General features: G+C 43.5%; 1 protein-coding gene across 1 annotated transcript; it reads left to right on the forward strand.

Moving 5' to 3' along the window:
• The first annotated feature begins 9630 nt into the window (after positions 1 to 9630).
• LOC149306032 (oxidative stress-induced growth inhibitor 1-like) lies at positions 9631 to 19925 on the forward strand. Its single transcript, XM_089540363.1, has 6 exons — positions 9631 to 9725; positions 12875 to 12987; positions 13566 to 13702; positions 14299 to 14490; positions 15473 to 15564; positions 17202 to 19925. The coding sequence occupies exons 2-6, from the start codon at positions 12930 to 12932 to the stop codon at positions 18211 to 18213; spliced, it is 1491 nt and encodes a 496-aa protein (XP_089396489.1). The 5' UTR covers positions 9631 to 9725; positions 12875 to 12929; the 3' UTR covers positions 18214 to 19925.
• Positions 19926 to 20267: the final 342 nt, after the last annotated feature.

The following is a 20267-nucleotide window of genomic DNA, read 5'->3' on the forward strand; positions in this document are numbered from 1 at the left end:
GAAGCTTATCAGAAGGAAGCGGCAAGCGTCCAAAGTTCATTCCTTACCTAGACTGAAATCATTGTATGTCAACAGCAATATTAGGAACCAAAGCACTTGACCTTACAGTCAAGCCCTAACTCTTATCAAGCTCTTGCATAACAGTGGCTGGCCCATGCGCCAAAACTATTAGCAGTGTTTGTAAATTAACTTTGGTATCTTTCTCGATGGAGCGGGGAGGACTCGCTTTCAGGGCTGAAGGTCACTACATGATTTTGATTTTGACTTGCTGCTGCGAATCCCAAAAAAACCTCATTGCAAGGAGCCAGAAGCATCAAAGGGGATGCAACTGTAAGGCCATGTTTGCACTGATAGTAGGCACAGTTTCTAGGTTTTCAGTGACTACCTTGAACTCCCTGTATTTATAAACAGCCCAAGTGTGATAAGCAGAGCAGATCATCTCTCCGAAGCATGCCAGGTTTAACCTTTGACTAGTGTTCATCGATTTCACAAATATGGATAACATTCTTTTTAAACAAAAATAAGGTTCTCTGAAAAACAAACAAGGATCTGGTGCTTAATGTGAGTTTATCACATGGTATGAATCCCATGCAGAAACAATTTAAACTGAAAACAACCCACATTTGCAGGTCGTTTTTCAGACGACGTTCGGGGTTAACCCGAACAGAAAGTGGCAAAAACCCGCAAATGCGTCGTTTTTCAGACGACGTTTGCATGAAAGAGAAATAACGTGAAAATACCCTGAATGCAAAGTTGTCAAAACGAGTTCCTTTTTACTTTCGCTAAATTTTACTTTCAAGGGGTTTTACCAATTCGCTTTCCATGTGATCAACTCCTTGGTTGCTAACCAACTCTGCTGCCATACTGGAGAATTAATGCAGTTGGACACCACTTTAACTGCCATGGTTCCATGGGAAGGTTGGAAGAAGAGGGATTTATAAAAGCAGGGAGAAAGCATGAACGGAATTAGAAAGGGGGAGAACTAGGCTGTGTACAAAATAAAGAAAGAGGAAACGGAACAATGGGGATTTTCCCTTGTAGCCTTGCAGTTAAGTGCCAGCTTGCTAGCCATGGGCAACTCAGGATTGGGAGGCAGCCAAGGGCATGGCATTTCATGGAGGCAAGTGAGCAGGCTGTCAGAGGTGGGATAAAATGCCTGCTTTTTGTGTGTGCATAGTATAAAATCCTCTTTTCCCTTTCACATTCTAGATATTGCTGACCAGAATTTTGGACGATTCAGATTCTGTCCTAGAATCCGACACTCAGCACAGTTATTATCGAGCATGTTCCAAGCCATGTTGCATTTTGCAACTGTACTATTGCGATCCTATCCATAACATCATCACCATAAGCATGGCCATCATCATTATATCGATTTACATTCCAACATTTCCACAGCCCTGGGACTACAGGTGACTTTCATTCTGTAAACCGCTTAAAGGGTGTTTAAATGCACTGATAAGCGGTATAGAAATGTACTTGCCATTGCTATTGCTATTTCACAAATTTAAAACAGATGCAGGTTTACATCACTAAAGACATGCAAAAGTTCAGAGATAATTAGAAATGTAATTAAAAACAATTTAAAAGCACGTCCATTATAAAGCAACACTGATGATGATGATGATGATGATGATGATGATGATGATGATGATGTCTTCAGCAACACACCCAATGATTTCCCAAACCTTATGGAGATCAGACAAACTTCCATAGTATGGAATTTGTCGTTTTTCCATTTAGTTTGATGAACTCTTGCATTTAGCCTCCGCATGCACAGATGTATTCAGCATGATGCACTAGCTTGCAAATGAAACCTGGGACACATGTGGCCATGCAACATCAGAGTATGATCAAGACGATAGCATTGTTATTGAGTTTGAAGATATAAGCTGCGGCAGATTGCTTTTGCCTGACTCTACTGGGAAGGCCAAGACTCTGCCCCTTCCTCTCCTCTTTACCGCTGCTGAGTTAACTAAGCACAAACTACATTAGCACTTTGAACTCAGTTTGCAGCAATTGAAGTAAGCTGAGGACAAAGGAGAAAGTGAGAGGAAGCGTGAGGAACTGGGGCATCCTAAAATCGGTTGCACAAGTGGGATGACAGAGGATTCAATGGGACAATCCCTGCCAAACTGAGACTCTGGAAAGTATGAGTTTGTTCCCAGTGCTTCGAAGAGCAATGCTTGCTTTCGAATGGTGGTGTCTCCTCCTCTGCGCATGGATAGTTAGCATGAGGGTTGATCTCTAATTAAAACCAAGCCAACTGGGTGAAACCATTCCCAAGAGTTTTGAGAAGCTGCAGCTGTGCCTTGCTAGAACGTGTTTGCTTAAAGACACAACGGGGCACGTCGGAGCCCATAAAATGCAAAGCGCCAGACAAAAACACCAGGAAGTTGTTCTCTTCTTTGGCTCTCCTCAAAGGAAAAGCTTGAGGGTTCAACAGAATTTCCAATTATATTTTAAAAAGAGAAGGGGGGAAAAAACAGGGTGTTGCCATACCTTTTGTGTGTCTGTTCACAATGGAAGCAGCTGGAGGCAACTGTAGAGAGAAAAGCCAATGGCTGAAAACATCAAAAGCTGGGTTAGACCCAAAACCAGTGTGGAGTGCCAGAGGTATTCTGGATTATATTTATTATCACATGTTCTCAGTGCACATGTCTCTGGACTGGAGGATCTAGAATCCATAGTCCAAAAAAAGCAACGTTTCCCAAGTTCTGGCCTCTCTAGACCTTCTCCTCCACCTATGTGCAGATCTGTAGAGACGAGCTGTAATTCCTCAAATAATTATTATTATTATTATTATTATTATTATTATTATTATTATTATTTTCTTATATCCTGCCTTTCTCCCAATATAGGGACTCAAAGGTTCTGAGTTTCCTCTTTTTCCCCCCTTCCACCTCACTGCAGGAAAATAAGGACAACATTTTCTTGCAATGGCCACCAATGTGTTTTTTGCAGCAGCTCCCAACAGAAGCCAGAGAAGATCATGATGAGGTCTGGGCATCTTTGTGGACCCCAAAACAGGGAGCTGGGATGAGGTTCGAGTCCCCCCAGGTCTAGGATGGAAAGGCTGAGCCCCTCCTGAAACAATCTGGCAAAATTATACCTCCAAGGACCTGTGCCACATGAGGCTAAAAAGTAGACTTTTAACAGGATAAAAGCATATTTGGAGAGCCAGCATGGCGTGGCCGTTTGAGCGCTGGCCTACAACTTGAGTCCAGGGTTCGATTCCTTACTTGGCCATAAAACCCAATGGGTGACTTTGGCAAAGTCACACTCTCTCAGCCTCAAGGGAAGCCCATGGCAAACCTCCTCTGAACAAATCTTGCCAAGAAAACCCCGCGATAGGTTGCCTTTCAGGTTGCCCGAAGTCAGAAATGATGTGAAGGCGCACAGCAAAAACATATAATGGCCAAGCTCTAAGAAAATAAAAAGCAGTTGATTTTGTCCACTTTATGTGCAGATTCATGTCAGATTAATGCTCAGTGGCCCCGATGCCGTCTGGAAATGATCCCGCTTTTGTGGGATTTGTCCTCTTCCTGTGTGAGATGCCCCCCAACGCCATCTTTAAATCCCATTTCTGCACGGGATAAACTCTGAGCAATATATTCCTACGATAGGAGTGGGAATTTGTCCTTTCCTGCAAGTACCTGCAAGGATGGAAAATTAATAGCAAGCTGTTGGCCAATGCTGATCCCTCACCGTGAAAACAGTTCTGGGATCCCTGGGCATCGTAGCACATTAAAAACAGTGCCCATTGAAAACCCATAGTTGCTACTCTTTAGTGCTACTTGCAATGACTGGCGGGGGGGGGGGGGGGAACACATGTCATCAGCTTTTCTTTAAAGGCAGCTCTCTGCAAAGAGTGATATAATAATAACCAAGTCTGGCTATAACCAGCATGTTTATATCTGAGGCCAGATCCATTTTTCCCAGTTAAGGGAACTGGCTTAGGCTGGCAGAGTATCTAGAGACTGGGGTCACCCAGCCTAGTTTTTCTGATAACTGTCTCGGCACCCTTTTACTAGAATGCACAGCTGTTGTTGCTTTTTATGCTTGAAAGAGAATTATTTCAGGCAACCGAGCTGGCATTGCTTGTCCAGGAGATTTCTCCCCCCACACAGAAGTGGCCAAGCGCCTCTTGCAAATGCCCAAGTCAATATTTATATTTAGTTTTAGACAGAGTGGCAGCGAACAGTTAACAAATGGCTTGGCTCACCTTGGCTGCCCTCGGGAAGTTACACAAAAGCAGCAAAAGTCCAAAAATGCTTGGTGGCATGAGAGCACCGTGGGCATTTGGATGAACTTTCACCCAATGCCAGGAGCTGGGGTGGCAAGGAAGCAAGACAAACCGCTGGACAAGTCAGGACTTGTCCAAAAATATCTCTGCATTATTATTATTATTAGTATTATTATTAATATTATTTTCCTGGTTGATGATCTCAGAAAATTACAAATCTCCGAATTCTATAGCCAGGAGCCAGGATGATTAAAATGTCATGAAACTGATATAGTATGTGGTGTAGATACATGCATAGCCTCTGCTGTTTAAAAAGTCAACAGAATAGAGGAGGCACAAATGGTCTTTGAGGCTACATAGGCCCCATTCCCATTTACATTTAAACCAGTTTGCAATTCGCCTTCACTCCATGTCAGTGAATCGGTTCCAAAAGGTCCATCTTTCCTACTATGAAAGTGGATCTTTTCATTATCCCCTTGTATTCGCATCTTTTTTTGGCATGATTGTTGTCCCCACTAGTTTGCGCCACTTCAAAATGCATGTCAATCATCTGCGCGTCATCAGTGATGTAAGCAGCAGCCCGTCTTGGGAACTATATATATATGTGTGTGTGTGTGTGTGTGATAATAGAAGATTTGATTCATTGGTTTTGCAACTACTTGCCTCACCGAGCTGCCATTGGTCCAGTCATCCAGCTTGCTGTCCGAATAATTGCAAGTAGTTGCAAAATCAATAGTTACAAAAGTAGTTGCAAAAGAACCGCCAAAGAACTAGTGTCAGGAAAGAGCAGGTTTTGTGTTTTTTTTTTGCATTTGCCTCACTTCATTGTGATTGAAACCGATCATAGTAGGATCGGAACCAGTTTCTAATGGGAATGACGGTCATGAAACCTGATCAGCAATCATAGTGGGAAGGCAGCCGCAGAGTATATGGACCAGAAGTTGCCCACCTTGGTCTAGAAAAAAACCCTGATTTTCTTTTGCATACTCAGTGATATACCAAGGGAGCATCTTTGGGCAGCATGCAAACTCTTGGAAGCTTTTCAGAGGTGATCGCAACACTCCAGGGCATTTTGCCTTGTGTGACTTGGAAGGTCGAATGCCAGATGGAGACTCTCAGGTGGACTCAACAAGGTTACGACGGCCTGGACAAAGTCCGGTCCAGAAAGAGAAACGTTTGGTTTCTCCTCCTCTAGGCATATATATCTCTACACTCAGTGTAGTTATGGGGAGGGAGTTAAATGAGGACATTTCCACTCCTAATAAGAATTCTGCACCCCATAAAACCCCCAAATTTCTAATATTGGAAAGAGTGTGATAATGAAAAATGTTTCCACCTAGAACTCTGATATTTGCTTGGTTAGCATTCCCTTGGTTACTTTCCATGTTCCCTTTTTTCTTGGATACCCAAACTGTACTTCAAAAAGAATCTAATCTTTTAAGTTTCTGCCATTTTATAAATTTGGGGAGTGCATTTTTTTCCCTATGGCCCTCTGAAGTTGCTCACCTCTCATATACACCCAACTGAGCTCTTCAGAGGAAATCTGGGTTATAAACGTAACCAGGAAACATCCCTAGCTTTCCGAAAGAGTTCTCTACTTTTACAGAAGAAAGTCTGCAAATTTGATTTTTTTAAAACAACGAAGATAATATATTTGCATGAAGCAAAGGTCATTGCAGGTTTTTCCAGTAAAAAACAACCACGACTTACGGAAATTATGCAGTCTTTAAATGCCAATACTATGACATCAAGTGGCTTTGTCTTTACAAGGAGCAGGATGTGTCCAAGTTAGTTCGAGGGCCTCCTTCGCCTGTTTAACCTGCCAAGATGATCAGATCCTGCAAAGTGCAATGATTTGTGGTGACTTGCAGAGGAGATGTAAGCAGCCGCCACCAGGAAAAGAGTCTGAATCATGGTTTCCCTTCTTATCAGCATCCTTGGATGTTGTTGGGCGTTGCTTCATAGATGCACCAGCTTGTATGGTGAACCATCAGGCATTATGGAAGTTGTTGTTCAGATTCTGGGGAACCAGGTTTGTAAATTTAGATGGTCTCATTGTTGGTGCTCCCATGTTTATGGAATACCAGTGTCAGCATCATTTCGGCATGGAGAGATGTTGCCCAAATGTATAGAATGAATCCAAAATAGGGCAATAAAAGTGTTTTGGACTTCAACTCCCAAAAGCCCCATCCAGCTTGGCCCAACAGTAGGAACTTCTGGGAGCTGAAGTCCAAAACATCTGGAGGACCAAAGTTTGGGAAGTATTGCCTTAAAGGAAAGTAAAAGCATTCCTATCATTATCATCATCATCATCATCATCTTATATCCCTCCTGTCTCCCAATACAGGGCCGCAAGGCCTTAATCACCTTATTAGACCTTAATGACCTGCAGCTTGCTATAGAGCAGCAGATTGAAAACAAAGCATTGCACATATGAGAAAATGAGACATTTGCAAAACATTAACCGCACACCTGGGTCTCATTTCCCTTCTGACTCAACAGTCAACATATGTGGGCCTGATCTGACAAAGGAGGTTCGAGCTTCCCCTTCCTGCGCCGGGTGGTCTAAATCTGGATTGAGAAAACACATGCTTAGCTTGGAATAAGAAAGAAACCGAGGCTTAGCCACACATCATTCATTTTGTCTGACATGCTTTGCAACCCCCAGTCTAGGCAACTGATTTCTGCAGAAGTCATTGCACCTAAATAAAAGGCCAGCATGGTGTTGTGGTTTGAGCGTTGGACTACGACTCTTGAGACCCGGGTTCGAATCCCTGCTTGGCCATGGAAACCTCTGGGTAACCTTGGGCAAGTCACACTTTCTCAGCCTCAGAGTTGGTCCCTGCAGAGCCGATTGGACCCAAACAGACAGGCCAAAATAAAGCTGCTTCGGGTCAGTTTGGAGGTATGCTGTTTAAATGATGCATGCGTCCTAAGAAGCCGGAAGCCACGCCAAAGCCACGCTCCTGGCCTCTTAAGATGCGTGTGTCATTTAAACGACATACCTCCAAAGTCACCCAAAGCAGCTTTATTTTGGCCTGTCTATTCAGGCCCGATTCTCCAGAGCTGGAGTCCAACGTTCAAACCACTAGGCCATGCTGTCTCTCATCCGATTCTGGGAAGAACTGCAAAACCCCCAACATCCAGTTCTCAGTAAGTGCACTGAACTCAAGCACTTGTACAAATAGTATGCGGACAGGTGAAAGTTCGTAGTCACGAGATGAAGAGCTCCCTAGGCTACTGACCTCCCCAAAAGGAAGAATTTGGGAAATGTATTGAATGGAGGAAGTTTCTCAGAACATGTAATTTCGAAGGGTAACTCGGTCTGAGATTTCGCAGTCAGTCGACCGCTTTCACTCCATCCACGTTGAATTTCCCTTATCTGAAAAGCTTGAGAGTCGGACCAGAGATGCTTTGGGTTTTTTCAGATTTTAGAGCATTTGCATCTACAGCATGAGATACCTTGGAAACAGAACCCACGTCTAAACATTAAATTCATTTATGTTTTATATAGGTTTGAGTGTTGGACTATGACTCTAGAGACCAGGGTTCGATTCCCAGCTCATCCATGGAAAACCCATTGGGTGATCTTGGGCAAGTCACACTCTCTCAGCCTCAGAGGATGGCAATGGCAAACCCGCTCTGAACAAACCTTACCAAGAAACCCTAGGTTTGCTTTAGGGTCACCATACATCAGAAACGACATGAAGGCACACAATACAACAAAACTTTGCTCCGGGGCCACAACCCACTACACTTCCCAGAATACCATAGCACTGATCCATGGCAGTTCAAGCGGTGTCAAACCAGATTATCCCTCCAGTGCGGATGCATCTTTAAAGGATGAGGATCCTGTATGGAAAAAAAGAAGAGGCAGCTCTGCTTTATCAGTGCCAGAAACACAAAGGAGCACAAAAGCATGCAAAAGCAGATTTTTAAAGAGCTAAAGCAACATTCTCGCTGCACCTTGCAGACAAACTAGTTTCACTAGGTATCCCTTTTCCCGGATTGCCACCCATTTCATCTCATGCGATTGGGCTGGAATTCATGAAAGCATATGCCATAGTCTTTCAGGCACCACAAGACGCTTTGTTGTTTCTAATGCAACATGGTTACACCCCTGGAAATATTAAAAGAGTTGAGCACTTAAGCCCAGGGAGGCTAATCTGTCCATTTGGGTTTTCTCTTGAATTTCAGGTTTGAAACGTTTCGAGGTCTTTCTCTCTTGTGTAGAAAGACATGGGCAGATTTTCTTAAATCCTGATCATCAACCACAAGACCTCAATGAACTTCGTTGTTGTTGTTGTCATGCGCCTTCGAGTTGTTTCTGACTTACGGCGACCCAAAAGTGAACCTAATATGGGTTTTTTCTTGGCAAGATTTGTTCCGGGCAGTTTGTAATTGCCTTCTCCTGAGGCTGAGAGAGTGTCACTTATCTAAGGTCACCCAAAGAGTTTCTGCAGCCAAGTGGGAATTCCAGCATGGAGACCTGTACGCTGTAGGAATAAAGCAATTTGACAAGACTTTAACTGCTGTGGCTCCATCCTACAGAATTCTGGGATTTGTAGTTTTATGGGACACCAACAATTCTTTTGCAGAGAATGCTAAATAGCTTGTGAAACTACAAATCCCAGGATTTCATAGGACAGAGCTTCAGCATTTAACGTGGGGTCAAACTGCATTATTTCTATACTGTAGATGCACTCCTAGACCAATAATCCAGTTAACTTTCTTTGACTCCCTTCCTTCCTTCCTTCCTTCCTTCCTTCCTTCCTTCCTTCCTTCCTTCCTTTTTCTTTCCAGCATCAGTTAACTTCCTTCCTTCCTTCCTTCCTTCTTCTTCTTTCTTCTTTTGAGCATCAATTGACTTTCTTTGACTCCCTCCCTCCCTCCCTCCCTCCCTTCCTTTCTTTCTTTTCTTTTCAGCGTCAGTTAACTTTCTTTGCCTTCCTTCCTTCCTTCCTTCCTTCCTTCCTTCCTTCCTTCTCTTTCAAGCATCAGCTAACTTTCTTTGACTTTCTTTCTTTCTTCCGAGCACCACCGCTTAACTTTCTTGGACTCCCTTTCTCTCAGGGTGCAGATGGGCCTGGCATATCATGGGTGCAAGTGGAGTGAGCCTGGCCTTGGGGAAGAAAGGAGAAGGAGAGATTGTTTCCTCTTGAAAGAAGGCTTTTACTGCCGTCCTCTCTCTGCCGAGTGGAAAAAAGGAAAAGCCAGTCTCTCTGTGTGGCTCCATTCATAAAGCCAGTGACCCAGCAATGCAGCTGCCTAGTCATGCTGCTGATTCATGCTCATGAGAGTTTTTCCTTCGCTCCACCCTTTGGGTCTCTAAAGCCTGCCTCCTTTGTGCTCACCCTGCCATATATTCCAGAGGCAGCCGTGCAAGGAGCCAGAGACAGTGTGTTCATCTCATCTGACAGAAGTGGCACCTGTAGACAGCCTCCTTTGGAAAGAGAGTCTCCTGTTTGGCTTTTCAAAGGTAAGGCATGGCTAGGCTGATGTGACCCCAAGTCACTCCTTGAAAAAGTGCATTTGATAGAAATATGTGTACTATATGCGTATATGCTGCTTGACAACCATCCAGTACCGGCTGCTGTGTAACTCATGCCGCTGGAATCTATTCTTGGCAATGACTCAACCGAACTGGAAGGCAAGGCTCTTGTTACATAAATGCAACTGTGTGTCTCTCTGTGTGTATGTGTCTTTCAAAGCAGCTGGGTTTTAGAAAGCCAAAACTATCTGCAAAGAGAAGAGGAAACTTGCACTTTCTAATTGATACATTTGGGTATCTGCTAGGGTTTGATTCCGGGACCTACCCAAATCTGTGGATATTCATGTCTCATTAAATATGACGGCACCGTGAAACGGTGCTCCTTATATAAAATGGCAAACTCAAGGATTGCTTTTGGGAATATATATATATCTATATATGAAATTTGTCAAGCTGTGGATGTTTGACTCTATGGATGCGGAGGGCCAACTGTACTTAGAGGTTTTGGGTGATGGGAGCTGTGAAAAGTTTAACTGAATAAGGTTTCATAGGATCCTTGACTTTCTTTGGATGCACCTGTATAGAATGAGAGTTTGGGAAAGAGAAGTTCTTTTTGGGGGGAGATGACAGTTTCCAGAACTGACCTGCCTGGAAGAGATTGTTAAAATACTTATTATTATTATTATTATTATTATTATTATTATTATTTACCCACCTGTTCCCATGGATCAAGGCGGGGAACAACAATAATCAGTTACAATACCCATCAATTTAAATGGACAGACATACAGTTTAAAAGGACAAGATATATAAATATAGTCACCCCTCTGTTTTTACGAGGGATCCGTCCCAGCGAAAACGAAAAACCGCCAATATTCAAGCCCCGTTGGATTGAATGGTGGCGCGCGCTCCATTTTGTCCCCCTCCATTTGCTGCCCACGAACAGCGAGGGACGCGGACTCCCAGGTCCGCGAAATTGGAGGGGCAACTGTATATTAAAACAACCCACATTTAAAATTCACGAGTTAAAAGTCACCTGGCGGAAGAGACTGGTCTTTAATGGTCTTTGAAACTCAGACAGTTTGGGACATTGGTCCCAAAGAGTCACTTTTCTCAAGCTGTTCTGATTATACTTTTTAACCTGTCAGACTCTCTTTCAAATCTCTGGGGAAGAAAGTTTTCCTAATCCTAATGCAATCCATGAGAAATCCTGGCTTTTAGTTGAGCTCTGATAGTGGGGTTTATGAACCGCTGTTCTTTGACTTGGAGGAGTTTGGGATTTCGGTCGGGAGGCATGCTTGAACCGAGCGGGGTTTGAGCCAAAAGAAGTTTCTCAGCTTAGCCAACTTATGTAATGTTATCTCCATGGTGGGGGCAGTGGTTTTGGCAACACGAATGTGCCTGCAGATCAGTAACACTGGAGTGGAAAGATACCAAGGAGCAGCTCCAAAGGATCAAAGGCCGACAGTGCAATAATAATAAATATATATATATATATTCAGTTCTTTTTTTTGGTAAGGAATGTATGCTTCAACTTGGCACACGTTCTCAGCAGCTGAAGCAGCAATTGCAGTGGTGTCCATTTGCACACTTTAGACTTACTATTTTGCATACTTTTAGGACCTGGATTATATCTTTAACCTATGACACACCGACAGGTCATAGTGAAGTGCTGTGTTATGCCCTATGCCAAAAGGGGAACGGTGATAAAGCTCTGTAGGCCAGGGAAATAAGTTTGCTCAGCCTTGCTTTTCTCTCTTCTGCTTGGGCTGCTCTTGTTTGACTTCATCTGTTCTTAAAGGGCTAGCCCTAAGGGACCTTTTTGCATGTCAAAATGCTGCGAGTTCTCTTTAACTGCCAGGGCAACTTCCTACAGAATACTGGGATTTGTAGTTGGGTGAAGTATTTAGAAAGCTCAACCAGAAAGCTGTAGTGCCTCGCCAAACTACAAATTCCAGGGATCCATAGTTATGGCAGTTTAAAGTGACACCTTGTGAACGTCACAAGGTGTAGTATCTGATGATCCATATATTGATCTCTTTCCTACAGATATGAAAGGTAGAGAGGCTACGGCTGCATTGACACTGAAGAATGAATGCAGTTTGACACCTCCTTAATGGCCATGGCTCAATCCCATGGAGGTCTGGGATTTGTAGTTTAGCCTTCTCTGTCAGAGAGCTCTTGAGTCAGATGCCACAACAAGCTACAAATCCCAGCCATAGGATGGAGCTGTGACAAAGTGGTGTCAAGCTGCATTACTTCTGCAGTGTAGATGCCACCTCCATTGGAGGGAACATGGTTTTTATTTATGGCCAATGATTGTCCTGGTCCCCACTGTGCCATAGATTCAGTCACTGGCCATAAGAAAAACATGTTCTTTCCAACAGAGGTTGCATCTACACTGCAGAATTAATGCAATTTGACACTACGTTAACTGTCACAACTCCATCCTATGGTTGGGACGTGTAGCTTCTTGTGGCACCCAAGCTCTCCGACAGAGAAGGATAAGTACTTCACAAAGCTACAGATCCCAGAACTCCATAGCACTGAACCATGGCAGTTAAAGTAGTGTCAAGCCACATTAATTCTGCAGTGTAGATGTAACCTCAATCTGGAAGAACATGTTTTTCTCATGGCCAGTGACTGCATCCATGACACAGTGGGGACCAGGAACCGCTTGACTTGTAGCTTGGGTATTTTGTCACTGGAGTCTGTTTCCAGTCTGTGCCACTGGTTACTAGCAGTGATGGCTATTTATTGCCTCCAGTATCACAGGCGATGTGCCTCTGAATACCCGTTGCTGGGGAACGCAAGCGAGAGGTGATTTTGTATTCATGCGCGGCCCGCTGGACTTACCAGAGGTATCTGGTTGCCCACTAAGTGCAGAGAATGATTCACTAGTAGACCTTTGGTTTGATCTTGCAAGGCCTGCCTTATCTCAGTCCAGGAGATATGGATCAGGGAAGCTCATTAAAATGTGGAAAGATTGATTTTCTCAAATGTACTTGACTCAGGTGAAGTTCTGAAGCACAAACGTGATGAGCAAGGCCTCGCTTTTTTCACCATCCACACACTCCCTGTGTTGTGTCAAGACGATGTTCTCGTGATAAAAAGATTATTTGGCCTTATCGTTCCAGGCACTCTTCGCACTCTGCTAGCAGAGAAAGAAGGATTGAGAGAGAGAGAGAGACCATGTTGCATGCTCATCTGGAACAGAGCAGTACCAAGCCCCTTCCTGTGGTGATCATAGGTAATGCATGCTCTGCTAGGACTTAATCTACCTTTACCCGGGTTAGTTATCTCACAAAGCCACCTTGCACTCAGCGGCCTCCCGCTGCTCTTCTTTGCAACCTCTGTCAACAAACCAACAAGCATCCTGGGTTCCCCTTTCCTTCTGTGTCATTTTGGGTGAGCAGAGTTTGCTTACTGGAAACAAACCGGATTGCAATTCTTCTAGAATCTATAATGGGAATTGGCTTGCAGACCTTGCCAGGAATCTGCTCTCTGAGGGAATGTGGTTGATGGAAAGCCAGAATTATGTGGAACAGGCACACAGACTCCACTGCTTAATATTAGTATTACAGTTATTTTGCTTTGATCTGGCCTTTGCTCTAAGCCGAGATGGATATAGAAAGGTCATGTATTGGTTAGTTAACGTATGCATGGCAATCCGATGAAAACATGGCTAAGCATGAACACTAGCATCCCAACTTGAGAAGCAAAAGATCTGACGGGGAATTGGATGGTTACACCCGCATCTTTGGATAAAATGCTCTCATTCAGCAGATGTTTCTAATCTGATGGATCTGTGTGATTTCTTCCTTTCAGGAAACGGCCCCTCAGGGATCTGCTTATCGTACCTACTGTCTGGCAATATTCCCTACGTCACAAGGAATGCCATCCACCCTAATTCTATTTTGCAAAGGAAACTGGAAGAAACACCCAAGCTTTCCATCTTAGACCAGGTTGGTAGCATTTTGCATCTTTTCGAATGCTGTAGATCTACAGCTCTTCATGATCACAGAGGAAAGGAATAGTGCAACATGGTTCGTGTGTAGAAAGTGTTAAGGAAACATCTTCAACGTTTCATCTGGGCTCTAAAAATAATGGGCTTGCCCACATACATCTGTGCATTATATGTTTTCTTTTGGGTGGGTGGGTGGGTGGGTGGGTGGGGGTTATTTCTTGCCACATCAATTGCCACATCAGTTAAGTGCTCTTTGAGTTGGATCCCATGTCCACGATAGTCTCATTATGTATATGCAAGTGTTCCAAAATCTGAAAAACTCTGAAATCCCCAAGCACTTGTGGTCCCAAGCATTTTTGGATAAGGGAGACTCAACCTCTACAGATGTGCAGATGATTGTGTAATATTACCTTGAATACTTGACAGTAAAGACTGTCATGGTTACAACTATGTAGTGCATCCAGGAGATAGCAGGGGTTGCCGCTTGGCACAGTTCTAAACTGAAAAGTTGGGGGTCGCATATAGACCAGAGGTGGGCTCAAAGCTAAAGCCCTTTGAAGCCAGAGTCTATAATAAGACTTCTTTTTCCTCCAGGACATTGAATACCTATCTGAAGGTTTGGAAGGGCGATCTTCCAGCCCGGTTGCTCTCCTTTTTGATGCTCTGTTGCGTCCGGATACGGATTTTGGGGGGACAGCGGATTCGGTCCTTGCTTGGTGGCACCAGCCTGAGAGAGCTGTCCCTCATTTGGTTCTTGGCAAAAATCTTCCTGGAGGAGCCTGGCATGTAAGTATCATTCAGCACACTATTGAATGCAAGCAGAGGATGAGCAAACCCTTGTGTGTGTGGTCTATTTTGTTTGTTTGACTAGAACTCCCCAACATCCATCCATGGGAACTAGGTGAAAAAGACATGTGCTCTGGATTAAAGAACAAAGGCCAGGAATTGATTTTGAATATCAGAATTAGATGGGTTTTCCATACTTCCATATTGAAATTCACTCCTGGTTACTGCAAACTTCTTTTTTAAAATCAGCAGTATAATTTAGGTTGGGAGCACAGTTATTTTATTGGTGCTATTATGAAAGACAGATGGTGTGGTCTAGTGGTTTGAGTTTTGGACTACAACTCCGGAGAAGAGAGTTCAAATCCCTGCTCAGGCATGGAAACCCACTGGGCAAGTCAAAATCTGAGCCACAGAGGAAGGCAATGGCAAACCCCCTCTGAACAAATCTTGCCAAGAAAACCCAGTAATAGGTTCACTTTAGTGTCACCCTAGAATGCACACAGCAGCAACAACAATGTTAAAGAACCTGAGCTCATACAAGTTATTTTTGGACAACAGGTCCCAAGCTGGCTGGGGTTCTGGGAGTTGTAATCACAAATAGTAACTTTTATGAGCTCTATAAAGAACTGTGAATCAGTAATCCTTGTCAATCTAGTACAAATCATCCAAAGTCTACCAGGAGATCCTAGTCTATCTTCTGCCTATAGTTCACATAATCTCCATAAAATTGATGATGCTGGCTGTGGCTTCTGGAAGATGGACCCTAAAACATCTGGAGAGCCAGAGTTTCCTCTCCTCTACTCCACAGATCTCATTCTTTACAATGAAGCAAAGGAAGGTAGCATAGTCTAGTTGCCACTTGTTCACATTATTTCAGAACTGGCATATTAATGGATCCTAGGAAGCTTTGAAGAGTGCAGTGCATCATCCATCTATGGATAGAGCCTTATTTATATGCTATCTTTTTTCTTTCCTTGTTCAGTCTATTGAAGGATCCATGTTCACACTGAGTCAGGGAGACTGGATGGGACTTCCTGACCTTCCATTCAAGGACTGGCTGAGCAAGAAGAAAAGGTATGAGTCCACCTCTCTGAAAGCACTCAGATAAGAAGTTTATTAAATACCTGCTTAGAAAGCTATGAGGCAGACATTTTCAAAATAGGCACTAATGGGATTTATGTTGATGATGATGACTTAGCAAGAAGGAGATCTCAGGGCTGTGTTGGATGGCTCAGTTAAAATGTTGAGCCCAGGGTGTGGCTGCTATGAAAAGGGCATTTCAGGTTAGAAGCGGCCATTTGATTTTTGGTATCACATTGCTCTTGTAGAAACCTATGGCTGATAAACACCCTTTGAATACTGAGCAGAGTTCTGTTTGCTTTCTCTGAAAAGCATTGCAAGAGGTGCAGGAAAGGGCAACCCAGATGACGAAGGGACTAGAACAAGTCTACTGTAAGGAAAGATTACAATACCTGGGTCTAGAATTCAAAGACACAGCCATGTTAGTTGGGAAAACTGGAATGCAAAGGGATCTTGTAGCACAGACTAACTGAAAGAAAGATGTTGGTAGCAGGCTTGATCCTGCTTCCTCAGATGTATGTTTGAATGTTGGTAGCTCATGCTACCAATGTCTTTCTTTCACTTAGTCTCAAAGGTGGTACAAGATCCTTTTGGATACTAATATTTGGGTCTGTGTAGCTTATGGGAAAATAACAACAACAACAACAACAACAACAATCATAATTTATTTATATCCTGCCTCTCCCAAAAAGATCAAGGTGGGTTACAACACAAAAATACACTATAAAATACAAAAGGTGAATAAATGGGAGAAGAGGATATAGTAGAAGTGTATAAAATTATTTATGGTGTGGCAAAGCGGATAGTGGGATGTATCCCTCCTTCTCTCATAATCTTAGAGACTGCAGTCATGTAGTGAAGCTGAGTGTCAGATGTATAGTTAAACAGTAGGTTTCAGTACCATAAGATGTACTGATGACTACTGACTTACACAAGCTTTCCAAGGGGATAAGACAGAACTGCAGATGATAAGGCTATCAAATGGCTACCGACCATGGTGGCGTCCCTATAATGTGAAACAATATGTATAGCAGTTGTTGATGAACAGGAACAAGAGGGTGCCATTGTGGTCACATTCTGCTGTCATTTTCCCATAGGCGACTGCTTGGCTGCCACATGAAGAGAATATGGGAGAGGGTGATCTGATGTGGCTGCTCATATGTTCTCAGCAGGCCCCAAATATTTCATTATCTGTCTTAACTACTGTCATGCACAGATAGGAAGAGTGGGGCAGCCGCCTTTGGGTCTCATGAGCGCAGAGCAAGTTATTCCTTATTTAATTTATTCTTTTGCTGTAGTAGTGGGAGCAAGCGGAAGTTCACATGAAACTAGGCTGAGTTTAGCATGTCTCCTTCAGGCGGTAGATTTCCCCACTCCTGGTCTAGGAGATACTGAAGTAGAAGGGCTTATGGTAGTGTGGCCTAGAATAAGGTGGTCTCCTGTGTTTGCAGGTGATCCTTGAGGTATGAATTTCCAAAGCAACCTATAGCTTGGAAGGTTAAAACCCAAACCTTGAATTGATCCCCAAAGTATGCTTGGTAAGTGATGCAGAATAGGTTGAATGAGTTGCCATGGATTGATCCATTGGTTTTTCCTTTGTGTACTGACAACGGTGTCCTTTTTCCCCCAAGGGGCTTCAGAAACAACCGGGCAACTGCTGGAGACATAGTTCAGTATTACCAATACTACGTGGCAAAAAAAGGACTCAAGAAGAACTTCCTCTGTGGCTCTTTTGTGACGTCGGTGAAGAAATTAAGCATGGATTCTGATTCCTGCTACAGCGGTCCAGATTCAAGGGACCGCAGCTGCATGTGGAATTTCTCAGAGCAACAGCAAGCTGACCCCCAAACTGACCACGGAAGTCTCTTCCAAGTAGATGGATTAATCACAACCTTAAATGGCACACAGCCCTTTTCTCTGTATGCTGAAAATGTGGTTTTAGCCACTGGGACGTATGACAGTCCATCCCAGCTTAGGGTGAAAGGGGAGCACCTTCCTTTTGTCCACCATTCGCTCTCCGCTCTTGAAGAAGCGGTGAAGAACAAGGAAATTGGCCCAATGTCTGACCCAATCCTGATTGTCGGCGCTGGGCTCACAGCAGCAGACGCAGTCCTCTTTGCGCACCATTGCAACATCCCCGTGATTCATGCCTTTCGACGGAGGGTGAACGATCCAGCCCTCATCTTCAACCAGCTTCCTAAGACAATGTACCCCGAGTATCACAAAGTCCACCAGATGATGAAAGAGCAGGCTGTCCTTTGTCCAGGGCCGTATGAGTGTTACATCAGTCTTCCGGAGCATCACATTGTCTCCTTCACAGAGGACCGGAAGTGCATCTTTCGTGACAAAAGCCACCACCAAAAAGTACACAACATCTCCATGGCTTTTGTCCTCATAGGCTCAACCCCCAACTTGTCCTACCTACCCAACAATGGTGTGGACTTGGCTGTAGACTGCGAGCAGCCAGTCAGCTCCAAGAGGAACCCCATTGATATTGAGCCCTTCACTTATGAATCCGTCCATGAGAAGGGACTCTATGCCATGGGACCATTAGCCGGGGACAACTTTGTACGGTTTGTCCAAGGTGGGGCTTTGGCCATTGCCAGCTCTCTGCTGAAGAAGGTCAACAAAAACCCTCCATAGCACTTGGCAGTTATTCCCTCTTCTCTAGAGGAATCATAAAATCCTAGAGTTGGAAGAGACCACAAGGGCCATCCAACCCAATCCCATTCTGCCATGCAGGAAGACACAATTGAAGCATTTTTGAATGATGGCTATCTAGCCTCTGTTTAAAAATCTCAAAGGAGGAGACTCTACTACTCTCTGAAGCAGCGTGTTCCTCTGTTGAAGAGCTCTTATTGTCAGGAAGGTCTTCCTAAAGTTTAGGTGGAATCTCTCTTCTTGTAGTTTGCATCCATTGTTCTGTGTCCTAGTCTCTGGAGCTGCAGAAGACAAGCTTGCTCCATCCCCATCCCTTCAAATATTTAAACAGGGTGTTTATGTCCCTCTTGAGATATGAAGTCTCTCCCCTGTTGCCTTCTCTAGGTTCGCTCTGAAAGGCTGAGTCACAGACCCCAAGAAATGAAAGACATAGCTGTGTTTGTCTGGAAATTCAGTATGCAAAGGCATCTTGCATAACTGACAGATAGAAGTTGGTAGCATGAGCTTTCATAGACTTCAGCCTACTGCATCTGAGGAAGTAGGCTCAGGTCTACAAAAGCTTATGCTACCAACCTCTGTCTTTCAGTTAGTATCAAAGGTGCTGCAAGATCCCTTTGCATACAGACCCCAAGAAAGTGAAGTTGAGGAGTTGGGGAGGTTGCTCTTTTCAATCCACTAGACACCCAAGTCTTCCTTCCCCATGCCACAAATGATAGAGGCAGCTCTACACATGCAACAGCACACAACATATGGAAGAAAGCAATTGACCATAATGACAGAAAATGTGGTCAGAGCATTCTGAATTTTAAATCTGCACAGGCTCCTCCACTCCTTTTATAGATGATATTCCCTCATTATATAGATTCTACCATGCTTCAAGTGTCCTTTCATAAGAGTGCAACCAAATGAAAGCATCACTCAGGCAGTGAGTCTATGGGGCTTGAATAAGGATGGAAGAACTTCTCCTACATAGGGGTTGTTCTAGAATTGCAAGTTGTCTTATATATGAAGAAATTTGCAAATTTGATAAAGTTCTTATCAAAAACAAAGTGAATGACATTCTTCCCAATAGGCACCAGCCAAATCCAATAGATGCATTTATTTCTGGTGTGGAGAAGACCATGCTGTACTGGCTAGCCATCTAATCTAATGGGGAAAGAAAGAGGCTGCCCTTGTTCTGCACAACTTGATTGACTAGACAGGGCTCCCATGTTCTCTCATGTTCAAATTGTGAAAATCTCAAGGTCTTTCTGCTGATTTTAAGAGGAAATGTGTCTTTTTTGATCAGTGCGAACCAAATGAAATTCTTACTCATTGCTACAAAAGAAATTGGTCTTTTGGCAACTTGTGGCCTATTGTTGGACTGCACCTCCCTTCCTTCCTCACTGTTGGCTTTGCTAGCTAGGGCTGATGGGAGTTGCAATCTAACAAAAGCTGGAGACCCACACGTTTCTCAGATGCAAAGTTTTGCAAAGCCACGGTGGATGCAGTACAGAAGTCTCAGGAAATCCTTGGATATTTCCTCTTAGATGTTGGTGCCAACTTTGAAGCTGCATGCCAAGTTTTATCCAATAAAAATTAAACATGCTGCTGATTTTTTTGTAAAGCAAAGTCCATGTTTTTTTAAAAGTTTTATATGTATGTATATGGATTTTTTTTGTAAACAGCTATTTTAAAATAAAGAGATTCTAGTGTTGTACAAACCTGAAGTCTTTTCATCTGTGAGCAACATCACTGACCCACATTTGTTCTATTTTAAGAAGAAGATATTGTGCCAATTATTTATTACTCAGGTCCCTGCCTGGCTGGGACATGAAGTATCCAATTAACAACATTTAAGGAAAGAGATTCATCTGGAGTCTCTGTTCTGATGCACATGGGCAATTTAAACAATCATCATTGTGGGCACATACCCTTTTTTATCCAATAAGATTTAAAATGGAAGCTATTGGCATCCAAGTTCCCTGATTATTTCTTCAGCATTTTTTTTTCCAATTGGGCATTTTTTCCCCAATTGGTTATAAATTAGATATCCA

The sequence above is a fragment of the Sceloporus occidentalis genome, unplaced genomic scaffold (assembly GCF_023333645.1).
Source record: "Sceloporus occidentalis isolate IW3139 unplaced genomic scaffold, rSceOcc1.0.p SCAF_10, whole genome shotgun sequence".
Lineage (NCBI taxonomy): Eukaryota > Metazoa > Chordata > Lepidosauria > Squamata > Phrynosomatidae > Sceloporus > Sceloporus occidentalis.

Coding starts and splice junctions, on each gene's coding strand:
- LOC149306032 (XM_089540363.1), top strand. CDS start 12,930: ATGTTGCATGCTCATCTGGAACAGAGCAGTACCAAGCCCCTTCCTGTG. Junction 12,988..13,565: donor CCTTCCTGTGGTGATCATAG/GTAATGCATGCT, acceptor TCTTCCTTTCAG/GAAACGGCCCCTCAGGGATC. Junction 14,491..15,472: donor TTCCTGGAGGAGCCTGGCAT/GTAAGTATCATT, acceptor TTCCTTGTTCAG/TCTATTGAAGGATCCATGTT.